This window comes from Oncorhynchus clarkii, chromosome 20 (assembly GCF_045791955.1).
Source record: "Oncorhynchus clarkii lewisi isolate Uvic-CL-2024 chromosome 20, UVic_Ocla_1.0, whole genome shotgun sequence".
In the NCBI taxonomy this organism is placed as follows: Eukaryota; Metazoa; Chordata; class Actinopteri; order Salmoniformes; family Salmonidae; genus Oncorhynchus; species Oncorhynchus clarkii.
The window spans coordinates 77610772-77624700 of record NC_092166.1 but is presented as its reverse complement, the minus strand read 5'-3'; the positions used below and the strand labels follow the sequence as shown (position 1 = coordinate 77624700).

General features: G+C 39.6%; 1 protein-coding gene across 1 annotated transcript; it reads right to left on the bottom strand.

Moving 5' to 3' along the window:
* Positions 1 to 5818: 5818 nt before the first annotated feature.
* LOC139376942 (serglycin-like) lies at positions 5819 to 11846 on the bottom strand. Its single transcript, XM_071119962.1, has 3 exons — positions 11563 to 11846; positions 9010 to 9148; positions 5819 to 7305 (listed from the first exon to the last, which is right to left on the bottom strand). The coding sequence occupies exons 1-3, from the start codon at positions 11630 to 11632 to the stop codon at positions 7092 to 7094; spliced, it is 423 nt and encodes a 140-aa protein (XP_070976063.1). The 5' UTR covers positions 11633 to 11846; the 3' UTR covers positions 5819 to 7091.
* Positions 11847 to 13929: the final 2083 nt, after the last annotated feature.

Sequence of the window (13929 nt, the reverse complement as noted above, 5' to 3'; positions counted from 1 at the left end):
TATAAAAGTTATAATACCCTCGAAGCCGGTGTTTGGGAGATATATTGGCACGGATTGCTGTCCCGAGACAAAACACCGGCTTCGAGGGCATTATCACGTAATAGACGCGACACATTCATTTATTTATAGTTGCTATTCAAAAGGACTGGTCGTCCATTCTAAAATAAATGGTTGCTATGCAGGCTGGACAACGTTCATGTCACTTGTTAGCGAACTAGCATACTTAAGCTAACTCAGTCACATCAAACATTGAACCTGGAATGACAGTATCCTAGCTTCGTTTGTTTGTGCTTTTTTTTCTATTGGCATTTACTTGGTTATGTCCATGATAATCACATTGGTGCGCGATTTTGACTGGCTCTGAAGTTGTTTGGGCACGGTTCACTCTCTGTCTATGATGGCCAATACATACTTGGCTTGGAACGCTGCTCGTCTAATCAGCATCCAGCATCCAGGATCCAAACCACCAGTTTAATAAGAAACAATACAGTCTATTATTTGTGTCCTGTATTTTCATCTGGAAAATTATGAAAAAGAGAGGCAAGTGCACAAGCCAACAGGTTAATATATTTCACTTTTTTTGTTTTCTTTCTGCTTGCATTTTGTATTTGTATTTTAATGTGTGTATTTCTGTCATTTCAGTAATTCAGGGATCATCTTAAAAAAGATATCTTGGTCTCAGCATAACAAAACTGGTGGTTTTGTAGGTCATCAGGTACTTTACAGAGGAAGCTCAGGGAAATATTCAGCATGAGGGTGTGATAATGGACTTTCGCCAGTTCAGGAAATGACACAGTGTGGTTGAAGTGTCACGGGAGGATCTGAACCCTGGTCTATCACGGAAGAAACTAACGTCTTGGCCATTAAACCCTCATATGAACTGTTAGATCACGAGGAAATTCCCTCAGCAGCATAGTGACACTGATACTGAAGTTGCAGGCAGGTATGGAGCAATTTCAGTGCAAACAGAAATTGTATTTGAATTCCGTAATTTAGAATTTGTATTAGGATATTGAATTTAATATATTTTTTATTTGTAATGCACAAATTGAATCATTGAATTCAGAAATTAAACTGGTTTTCAAATTGAATTGAATTAATATTGCATTCAGCTTTCAAATTAAATGTAAATTTAATTGAATATTCAAATTCAGTATTTATATATTGAGTTTCAATATGGTAGATATTGCATTCATTGTCTGTGTATCAAGTTTACAAACTATCAAGTTTACCAACTATAATTTTAAGTTCATCAAAGTTTCGTATATTCAACTTCTCAGATGCATTCGGATTTAGATTTCAATTTCAGTTCTCTAAATTCAGATTCAAAACCAGAGACAACATCCTGGTATTTTGCCAGCCAGAAAGGTAGAGGAGAACGGATAGCGTTTGTGTCACACCCTGACCATAGTTTGCTTTGTATGTTTCTATGTTTTGGTTGGTCAGGGTGTGATCTGAGTGGGCATTCTATGTTGGATGTCTTGTTTGTCTATTTCTATGTCTGGCCTGATATGGTTCTCAATCAGAGGCAGGTGTTAGTCATTGTCTCTGATTGGGAACCATATTTAGGTAGCCTTGGTTTCACTGTGTGTTTGTGGGTGATTGTTCCTGTCTCTGTGTTTTGCACGTTTGTTGTTTTGTAGTGTTTGTGTTTATCCTTTTTTTTTATTAAACATTAATCAATATAATCACGCTGCTTTTTGGTCCGCCTCTACTTCACCACAAGAAGACCGTTACAGTTTGATTCTATCTCTGGTAAACAGAAGCTTTTAGCGGTTTGTGAAGGGAATGTGACATGTTGAATTAATATCCTATGGATTTGGAAAGCTAAGACTCTCTGGAACATGGATATGCCTTCTGTTTTCCTTTACGATGATCGCAGGATACGTTAGAAGGGAGTGTCACAAAATTAAATTTGGCCTAATAAGAATTATATTCTAAGGATAGCCTTTCCACTGCCCATTTAATCTTGCTTTTGAGATTGACTGGGTTCGAACCAATGTTTCCACCTGATTCGGCTCATACCGAGACTCAATCTCAGGACCTCTGCCTCGAAAACACACATGACCTCCCTGCTGAAGCATTCCAACCCACCAAGCTATTGAAAAAGGCCTTCTTCTAATGTACAAGGACGACACTTCAGACTGATGAGTGAGTTTCACATAACCCCATCTGCTACATTCACCTCCCAAACTGACTTCACAGTGACCACTGTGGTTGAACCAGCAAACTGACTTCACAGTGACCACTGTGGTTGAACCAGCAAACTGACTTCACAGTGACCACTGTGGTTGAACCAGCAAACTGACTTCACAGTGACCACTGTGGTTGAACCAGCAAACTGCAGGTTGGAGTCCAGTGGCACAATTGTAGAGGATGTTAGCTGCGTGCTTAGCTAGTACCGTTTACCCCTTGATTCAGCTCAAATGGAGACTTGAACTCAGGACTTCTGCCTCAAACACACATGAACGCCTTTTCTGAAGCATTCCAACCCATCTTACTATTAAAAAGGTCTTTCTTCAATTGCAAGGGGCAACACTTTAGGCTGAGTATTGAGTTTCACAGAACCCCATCTGCCACACCAATACAAGTCTTCAAGATCCAGCAAAATGACTCGTCAAAAGAGCGTGGTTTGGTGGGCCATGCTAATGCGATGAGAACCTTGCCTGAAACCTAAAGAACTGTTAGTTTGACATGTGTGAGTTTGTGTTAGACGTGTTAATTTCAAGTCTCCAGCAAGGGTAGTCATGATGTGTAACATGTGACTGGCTGGGTTAAGACTGTGTTTGCCTGCTGAGCTAAAGCCTAGGCATTGGTCCTGTGACTTGGATGGGTCTCTTCAAGGAGGAGATCAAAGTGGGTTTGGTGACCACGCTCGCATGATGACTAACTTGTCTGAGACCTGAAAAGTTGCATTGTCTGGCGCACAGGTGACCAGGGTGAGAACCCCATCAGTCATACTAAAACATCTTTAGGTCTCAGGCAAGGTTTCTCATCACATGCATGGATCACCATACCCCCTCTATTGCACCTTCATTAAATGGGTTTTACTGGTTTACTCGGATCCCCATTAGCTTTTGCCGAAGCAGCAGCTATTCTTCCTGGTGCCAACACAACAACAACAAAAAACACACCAAAACACTGATATACTGATAGACAAGAACAGTCACACACATTTAAAATACAACATATACAAACAATAATGTGTGTGTACTACCTCTTCAACAAAAGAGTCCAAAGAAAACATTTTGTATGATCTCTTATAAATTACTTTAGGCCCAACCTTTGGCACTTTGGCTTTCCTTGTTATTGCCACAATCTTATGGTCACTACAGCCAATATGAACTGATATTGCTTTGGAGCAAAGCTCTAGCAATAGTGAAGATATGATCAATATGAGTGGATGTCACAGCTCAAACACTATTGGAATATTGTGTTTGTAGATTGTGTGTGATAGTGTGTCTGTGTGCATGTGTTTATCCTTTCACAGTCCCTATTGTTCCATGAGATGCCGTTTTAATATATTTTTGACAGTAATTTGCTGTTTGCTTGAGCAATCGGAGATGACCATGCGATCATGGCTCTGCACAATATTGTCTGTTGCCGTGAATTAGTTTTGGGCATGGGGACTGTGAAGAGACCCCTGGTGGGATGTCTTGTGGGGCATGTATGGGTGTTTGAGTTCTATGTTATTTGATTATGCAAACAATGAATTTTTCATAACAGTATATTTCTCATAACTAGACGAGCACTTAATCTCTTGTCAACCCTCAAGTAGACTGGCATGCATGTTGTTGACATTAGTTTTGTATGTGCAGTTAAGAGAAAGGTGTGCTGCACTGTTTTGAACCAGCTAGGTCTTTTTTTGCGGCACCTGACCATATTACCTGACAGTAATCAAGATGGGACAAGACCAGAGACCTAACAACTAGTACAGTTGATTTGTGTAAAACAATGCAGAACATGTTTTTTTTTATAACAGACATACCCCTCCCCATCTTCACAACAACTTTGTCAGATAATTGACCATCCAGTGGCATACCTAGGAGTTTAGCTTCCTCAACTTACTCAATTGTCACACCTTTTATGCACAACTCCAGTTGAGGTTTAGATCTTAGAGGATGTTTGGAACCAAATACAACAGTGTATTACTAATCACCCATTCTGATACTGACTGTAACTTCTTATTTAGAATTTCAGTGAGCTCACTGGCTTTGGGTGAAGACATGGAGAGTGTGGACTCATCCGCATACAGTCATTCTAGCTTTGTGTAAGACCAGTGGCAAATCATTTGTAAAACATAGAGAAGAGTAACGGTCCAAGGCAACTTCCCTGAAGGACACTGCACTGTACATATGTGATGTTAAAGAAGATTCCATTGAAGAACACTCTCTAGGTTCTATTGGATAAATATCTCTCCAAACGTGATGGCGGGTGATGCAAAGCTATAGCAAGTGAGCTTTTTCAATAACAATTTATGATCACTAACATCAAAGGCTGCACTGAAATCTAACAATACAACTCCAACTATCATCTTGTTATCCACTTATTTTGACCATTCATCAGTCATCGGAGTCAGTGCAGTACTAGTTGAGTGCCTTTCTCTATATGCGTGCTGAAAGTCAGTAGTTAACTTGTTCTCTGACAAAATAGCATTGTATTTGGTCAAACACAATTCTCTCCATCAGTTTACTTAGAACAGGCAGCAAACTGATTGGGCGGCAGTTAGAGCCAGCAAATGTTGCTTTACTATTTTTAGGCAGTGAAATGACTTTAGCTTCCTCCATACCTGTGGACACACACTCTCCTTTAGTCTTTGGTTAAAGACATGGCGATCGTTGTCCCCATGTGCAGTTGCAAACCTTAGTCTGGCTTTTTTTATGGCGGTTTTGGAGCAGTGGCTTCTTTCTTGCTGAGCGGCCTATAGGACTCGTTTTACTATGGATATAGATACTTTTGTACCTGTTTCCCATGATGTCAAGCAAAGAGGCACTGAGTTTGAAGGTAGGCCTTGAAATACATCCATAGGTACACCTCCAATTGACTCAAATGATGTCAATTAGCCTATCAGAAGCTTCTAAAGCCATGACATAATTTTCTGAAATTATCCAAACTGTTTAAAGGCACAGTCAACTTAGTGTATGTAAACTTCTGACCCACTGGAATTGTGATACAGTGAATTATAAGTGAAAAAATCTGTCTGTAAACAATTGTTAGAAAATTACTTGTGTCATGCACAAAGTAGATGTCCTAACCGACTTGCCAAAACTATAGTTTGTTAACAAGAAATTTGTGGAGTGGTTGAAAAACGAGTTTTAATGACTCCAACCTAAGTGTATGTAAACTTCTGACTTCAACTGTATGTGTACATTTATTTTGCAATGATCTTGCACGCAACATGGGCAGTGTGGTCAGCATGTAACTGGTCCTGCGCAGCCTGTGATCATCATAGAGGGGATCTGAAAGCACATCTATGTTCCAGAGAGTCTTAGCTTTCAGGAATGGGGTTATAATAGTTTATAGCTAAAACAGTTCAAACTTACTATTTTGCTATCAACATTGAAACAAGGTCAAATAACAGGAAGTTCTGCATCATTTCAACCACCCAATATATAGGTAACTGCCAAAATAATGGAAACACCAACATAACGTGTCTTAATAGGGACATCAGGATAGAAATGATTCACCATAGGTTCAAGGTCATCACTCAAACAATGGCTGTATATTTATTGGAGTTTACCTCACCCTCTAAGGGGTTAAGTGAACCTAAACCATGCCAGGAAAATGCACCCCACACAATAACAAAGCCACCAACTAATTTGCTCAAGTGTTTCCTTTATTTTGGCAGTTACCTTTGTACTGAATTTTACATTTTAGTAATTTTTTCATTTAACTTTTATTTAACTAGGCAAGTCAGTTAAGAAAACATTCTTATTTACAATGACGGCCTACTCTGGCCAAACCCCGATGATGCTGGGCCAATTGTGCACCACCCTATGGGACTCCCAATCACAGCCGGATGTGATACAGCCTGGATTCAAACCAGGTACTGTAGTGATGCCTCTTGCCCTGAGATGCAGTGCCTTTTAACGCTGCGCCACTCCGGAGTCATTTAGCATTAGGCTACGAACGTTTCTATGTGGAATTTTCAACGTATATATAATTCTGATGATTATGTTGAAAGTAGATTGATGTAACAACCTGTTAGTAAGGTTAAGTCAATGTATTTAAGTTGAAGTCTTACCCCTATTTCAATATTTACAACGCTGGTTGAAATGACATGAAAGCAGTACTGATTGATTACTTTTTTCAAATCCATTGTATTTTCCACCTTGATTTCATGTCACAATACGTTGACAAATTACATTGATACAACATTGATTCAACCAGTGTGTGCCCAGTGGGACCTGATCACGTGACCATGAGCCCAACTCATGTCCACTAAAGAAACCTAATCCCAAATCCTTAAATAGTTTATGGTTCAAATACCATTGGATTATCAAAACACGTTTATTTAAATCTTCCCAAAAAATATGAGTGTGGAATGATATAATATCAAATTGTGACAATTGTGGATATTCTGAATAAAGTATTATGTTTGACAATATTTGAAGAGGGAAAGACTATCATATAGTATCTTATAAATTTAATTGCAAAAGAAAACAATAAAAGCACACGTTTTAAAACCGTATGAAAAATATAATTTGCTGAGCTCAAAAATAAAGGCTACTGGTTAAATCTAATTAATTACATTCTTGGCAGGTATTAAAAATAAAAACACACAAAAAAGCGATTAATTTGATCTCTTTGGTTCCATGGGAAATAACTAAACTGTGTAAATGATGCTATAACCACTTACATTTCCCACTCTTCAGTTACCTAAATGCAATCTTACACAGCCAAGCATCAATACCTGGGTCAAATAGCATGGTATTACTACTTTCATAAGATGCGGATAGCATTGACCAGAAAATACAATAATTCAAATGGAAATTCCGTTTTAAGGTGCTCATGGAATCATGAGAGGTTGCAAAATGCATTTTACACAACCGGATTGACATCACAATTTCAATATTTAGCATTCTGGCAGGCTACAGGATCAGGTGATCCTCTTTCAATTCCTGAGCAGGAGGCAGAGCCTGATCCATGGTCATTTTCGGTGGGAAGACAAAGCCAGGGTAGTCAATCCCATCCACATCTGTGCTGCCCAACTGGTCGCCAGAGCCCTGCTCAGTTAAAAGGATTCCTGTGGCAGAACCCTCGCCTGACTGCTCCTCCGGCTCTGAGCCAGCCTCTTCTGGCACTCTGGAAGAAAAACAGAAGCACAGTAACGTTAGCCATTACAGTCTACATCCTCTGAGCTCTTCCTGTGTTTTTTCACTACCGAGCAGGCCTGGGAGTCTCTACACACCCATCCTCCCTGCTTTGTTTGTCTGAGAGCCTTGGATCGTATTAAGTTGAAGTCACAAAGCGTTTAACAAGAAAGGCTGAGAGTATGATAACTCTATAACCGTTCTTGCCAGAGAATATATTGTTGAAACAGTGTCCAATCTTTTATTTTATCAACTTAAAGCAGCATTATGTAACTTTTTGGGCGACCCAATCAAATTTACATAGAAATGTGTGTTATAGAGCTGTCATTCTCATTGAAAGCAAGCCTAAGAAGCATTAGATTTGTTTTATGTGCATTATTTCTATGCTTCCCGCTCTTAAGTTTCATTTTTGTGTCTTTTACATTCAGTTTTGTACACCAGCTGAAAATACAATCTTTTTGGTTATGGAAAATATATTTCACAGCGGTTTAGAGTGAACAATGATTCTCTACACTCTACCTGCTTGTTTTGTCACCACTTGAAATGAGGCGAACTATTAGAATTTTAGCAACCAGGAAATGGCAGAGCAATTTCTACATAGTGCACATTTAAGTGAATGCGAAAATAACCACATGTAGATGAATCATTTGTAAAACTTTACAAAGTTGCCCTGATACCTGTGAAGAAACACTTATTACTCCAGTCACTCACTATATTGGATTCATATGTTGTCACATAGTAATTATTTAGGAAATGCTTTGTAATTGCATAAAATACAATGTTGTTACTAACATAATAACAGCACTACTACACAGGTTTTATTCTGTTTGCATGGTACTTTAACAAGTGTAATACACAAAATCCATAATTAAACAGTGTATTCCTGACTTTTTGCCATTGTACCTTATTGTCGTATAAGGCAGGTTTTTATATTTCTTCATGGTAATATGGTCATTTAAAACGATAATAACTTTTTCTGCAAACAACAGTATAAGGAAGAGGGTTTTGTGAGATTCAACCTTTTTGGGTCTTGGTGTTTTTCTAACTGATACAATGTCTTGCTTAGGATTTTGACCACTAGAGGGGAAGTGGTGTCTTAGACCATATGATAGCAAATGTTTAGCTTCCTCAACAGTGAAAATGTTGAACAGAGTGTTTAACAGAGCTGAGTGCATATTGTTATCTTCTGTCTGTCGTAATATAATGAGTGCGGAAATCACACATATATAATCAGATCATTTAAAATAGGTCGTAGTTTTAACACTCATCTTTCAGCAGGATAATCTAGAACCAAAGAGTAGGCTCACAGTGTGTAGTTTATACTAATAAGAAGTCATCAAAGTGCTCTCTTTCTGTATGCTTCCATCACTCTCGGGAATAAGACCGAATATTGGAGGCCATTCAAGTCACACCACGCACCTACCAGGTCGATTCTGTAATTAATAACATTTCCTACAGGAAATTGTGAAGTAAAAAAAAAGATTTTGGAAATGTTTATGCTTAAGTGGGGCTTGTGACACAATTTGTCAATGTCCGTTATTGCAATCCTTTATGGGGACATCACTCATCAAAAGCAATGGTGCAAAGAAGTTAAAGTTTGAACAATCCTGTCATAGTCTGTTCAATTCTGAAATTCATTAGCCCATAGAGCCTTGGTCTCCTGACAAATTGATCTGTGATGATGACATATACTTACATATCCTTTACGGCAATTGAAGGGAGTCTGTCAGGAGGCCCGGGCAAGTCCATCCAGGGACCCCTCTGTGTCTCACAGTTGGCATTCTTGGCGTCTGGACTGCATTTAAGCCACATATATCTGCCTTTTGCTGGAGCCCCTGTGTTTGATAAAGGAATGACAATATATAAACATAACTCATTTGTGACAAAGGATAATTTGTCAACAATATTCCTATTGAATATGAGATATGAAATATATGCTTTTAAACATTGGAATTTGATTAGGATCCCTGTTAGCTGTTGCGAAAGCAGCAGCTACTCTTCCTGGGGTCCACACAAAACATTAAACATGATATAATATAGAACATTAATACATTCTGGAACGGCGCCTGAGACAGCGTTTTCCACCACCATTAACAAAACATCAAATTATGGACTTTCTCATAAAAGAATGCTGTCAAATCCCACCAAAAGAGTTCCAGACAATTGTAGAATCTATGCCAGTGTAACGGATGTGAAATGGCTAGCTAGTTAGCGGTGGGGCGCGCTAATAGTGTTTCAATCGGTGACGTTACTTGTTCTGAGACCTTGAAGTAGTGGTTCCCCTTGCTCGGCAAGGGCCGTGGCTTTTGTGCAGCGATGGGTAACGATGCTTTGTCTGTGACTGTTGTTGATGTGTGCAGAGGGTCCCTGGCTCACGCCCGGCGAGGGGACGGTTTAAAGTTATACTGTTACATTGGTGCCGTGACCCAGATCACTGGTTGCTGCGGTAAAGGAGGAGATCAAAAGGGGGGTGAGTGTAACGGATGTGAAATGGCTAGCTCGTTAGCGGTGGTGCGCGTTAATAGCGTTTCAATCGGTGACGTCACTTGTTCTGAGACCTTGAAGTAGTGGTTCCTCTTGCTCTGCAAGGGCCACGGCTTTTGTGCAGCGATGGGTAACAATGCTTCGTGGGTGACTGTTGTTGATGTGTGCAGAGGGTCCCTGGTTCACGCGAGGGGACGGATTAAAGTTATACTGTTACACCAAGATACATTGAATCTGTTCTGGCTCGTGATGATCCAACGCCCTATTAACACACTTTATATTGGTGTTTCCTTTATTTTGGCAGTTATCTGTATCTGGATGCTGATTTTATAATGCCTGGGAATAATCAATAGGCCTGAAAAGACTTCAAAGGGCCTTGGAATGGTTTAGGAACAAGTCAAGGTAGCCCATATCCCTAACACGGAACCCAAACCGGCTGCGCGCGTGCGCCATTGTGCATAAATGTATTTTGTCCCCCCATACCAAACGCGATCACGACACGCAGGTTAAAATATCAAAACAAACTCTGAAGCGCGATCTGCGTCAGAAATAGAGCTGATTTATATTTTAGCCCTTGGCAACACAGACGCTCGTTGGCGCACGTGAGCAGTATGGGTGCAATAATTGAATAAAATAGATTTTGCGATGCGAGTGGTGTAGTCAGCCTGTAAGAGGAGTCTGGGAGTTTTGATATGAACAAGTGTGCTTGCCACCATTCATCCTGCCCAACAAAAATTATATAACTTGTTTTGGGGGTATATTTTGACAACTTTCCAAAAACATGTACTCTAAACTATTCTCGGTCCGTATGTACCAAGCGTCTCGGAGTAGGAGTGTTGATTTGGGTTCAGTTTTGGCTTTAAGATTATAATGGACAGAGAGGACCTGATCAGCACCACCCCTCTGAGGGGAGCTGACCAGAACTCCAACTGTGAGAGGATCTGAGCAGCACTCCAACTGTGAGAGGATCTGAGCAGCACTCCAACTGTGAGAGGAGCTGACCAGCACTCCAACTGTGAGAGGAGCTGACCAGCGCTGCAACTGTGAGAGGAGCTGACCAGCACTCCAACTGTGAGACACTTTCCCATTTCTTGCTAGTAAACTTGTTCTTGCAATCTGTGAGAATATTTTCACTTTAGAAAAAACAAAAAAAACAAAATAGGTAGCCTACAGCTTTAGTTTTTGTTGGGCAGAATGGATATAGGCCTACTTATTTAGCTTTTTTAACAGAAAACAAAGATATACCTTATTCACACAAACTCACAGTGGCTACTCTGCTTTTACACATTTAGCCTATATTATTATTATAAGGCTTTAAAATGTCTTCACAGTATGATGTCGGCCTACAATAGACTATGTCAATACTATGATCAAATTACACTTTCACTTATGCAACCACCCATTTTATAAATGGCAGCTTAAAGTTATGAGCAAAATGTGCATTGTTCTATCCTGTGGGGCCTCAACCTTTTTCTAACTCGTACTCTATTCTGGTAGTAAAACGTGTCCTCCTGTCAGAAAATACAAACCAATTCACACAAAATAGTCAGTAACCTATAGACTATTTTGTCAAGCGTGCCAGAAGACGTCAACTTGATAGCAGACGCGCGGATAAATGTATCAATACGAATTACTCAACTTTAATGTTATTATTAAAAATCCTTAACTATCCCTAATTACTTTCCCCAATATTTAAATATTCAAGTATCCTACATGTGGCTAATGCAAAAAGGTGATATAACCTACTATTTATTTTAAAACTTACCATGTCCGTTATCTGCGAGAAAGAAGATGACAGCCAGTGTCAGACAGATCTTCGAATTCAGTCCCTTCATTATTTTCGATGCTGTAATGAGGAGACGACAATATATGCTTTTAAGAATAACCTTTGTGTGTGAATATTCTGAAAGTACACCTAATCGCACTGTTGAATACCCCTAAACCCTGCCCATTTATGCGTCATTGTTTCCTGAAACCAGACGTTTTAGCAAGAAGTTTAACATCCGCAATGGAAAGTTCTTGTCTTCCATATCTAGCATGCCTACGTTCAGCGCGTTTAGTTTGTAACAACAAAAAAAAGATAAACACAGTAGCTTAATCTGGAAATTCTACGGATATACAAATTGGTAGTCACACTGTAGAACTGCAATAGACCATCATATATTGATAGAAAATGACACATAGCCTAATTTGAATCAAGCTTTGGCCCAATAATTAGCCTAAATCCAATAGATGAAGTCCTAGATGAACAAATAATATCTAAAACTTAAAACACTTAGTTGGTATGCTACAACACTTACATGGTATGCTACCATGTAACATCTCTCCAAAGTCCCCCCCCCCCCCCCCCCCCCCATGAATTTGCTGAAGAGAATTTTCAGCAAATGAATGAGCAGTATTTCACATTTGATTACCTTTGACTAATTTCTCAAGAATTCTGAAGATATTATGAAAATTCTAGCCCTCATCCTCCACATACAACACCCGTTCTGCCAGTCACATTCGGTTAAAGGTCCCCATAGCACACATCCCTGGGTCGCTCCTCTTTTCAGTTCGCTGCAGCCAAACACCCAAACTGGACAGTTTTATCTCAATCTCTTCATTCAGACTCAGTCATGGACACTCTTGCTGACAGTTGTGGCTGCTTTGTGTGACGTATTGTTGTCTCTACCTTCTTGCCCTTTGTGCTGTTGTCTCTGCCCAATAATGTTTGTATCATGCTTTGTGCTGCTACTATGTTGTGTTGCTACCATGCTGTGTTGTCGTGTGTTGCTGCCTTGCTATGTTGTCTTAGGTCTTTCTTTATGTAGTGTTGTGTTGTCTCTCTTGTTGTGTGTGTTTTGTCCTATATTTATGCTGTAATTATGTTGTTTTTTTAATCCCAGGCCCCTGTCCCCGCAGGAGGCCTTTCGGTAGGCCGTCATTGTAAATAAGAATGTGTTGACTGACTTGCCTTTGGTAACAGGTGAAATGTTGTGGGGTTAGTCACTGTCTTGGATGTAGTCGGTATCGACCAAATAAATTACTGCTAGAAAACACCACACAACTTGGAAGAAAAGTGCATTTCGAACCATACTCAAAATACACAAGAGTGAGAATATTAGAATTAGATGGATCTGACAAGCAATGTAAGCACTTAATAGAAATTATAAGTACATTAATGAAAGAGTATTGCTCAATGTCAGTTAAATTTGAAAAATGTTGTTTGCTGAGCTTTGCAACTAAAGATACTGTGTTGGCTTAAAATACATGTCTTATTAACACATTTCCCAGTGTGCCTTTCGGCAAGTTGTATTATACTATATTGTAGTTAATTTACTTGTCAGAGACCTGCAGTGTCTCCACTTGCTTTGTCTAATAGCTACCTTTTCAGTGGTGCGACTGGGTAACACGCTTCAGGAGGGTGGTCATGTGTGTTTGGGAGGCAGAGGTTGTGGGTTTGAATCTTGAATCTCGATATTAGCAAGCGACATGGTGTCCTTCATGCTTGAAATGTGGATGTTTATTAATAGCAGGCCCTTTAGCACACATTGTTATCCAAAGCAACTTACAATCATGCATGCATTCTTTCTGCACAGGTGGTCCTGGTAATTGAACCCACTATCCTGGTATTGCAAGTGCCATGTGCTACCAACTGAGCTACAGAGGACCACCACTTCTTCAAAATGTTGAGTAAACTCAAAAAGTCTGTGGAACTAGTTACTTAAAGATCTTGAGTTGGGCCACGTAGATTTTTTTTTTACAGTGTACTCTAGATTCTGATGATTGATCTCTGTCTTGTTAATTGGTCTCTTTAAAATCTTGTTTTGAAAAGGTGACGTGCATGTGTATGAATGTTTATTTTCAGCCAATGCGTAGTCGTAGATGTGAGATGGAACAGGAAGTGGGTTTATCGGGTGCTCTAATCTTTTCTCAGGAAATGACACTTCAGTTTCTTCACTGGCTTCGCACTTTTGAAGCCAGCCATGTTACTCGTGAGATCAACACTTCTAACATGTTTAAGCCTTCATACTTTTGAAGCCAGCCAGCAATAGAGTTGCCTGGCCTGGGGAACATACATAGCCTATGCAGTTTGTCTTAAGGGGGAAATGTGTTGATCTCAAGAATAACATGTCTGGCTTCAAAAGTATGA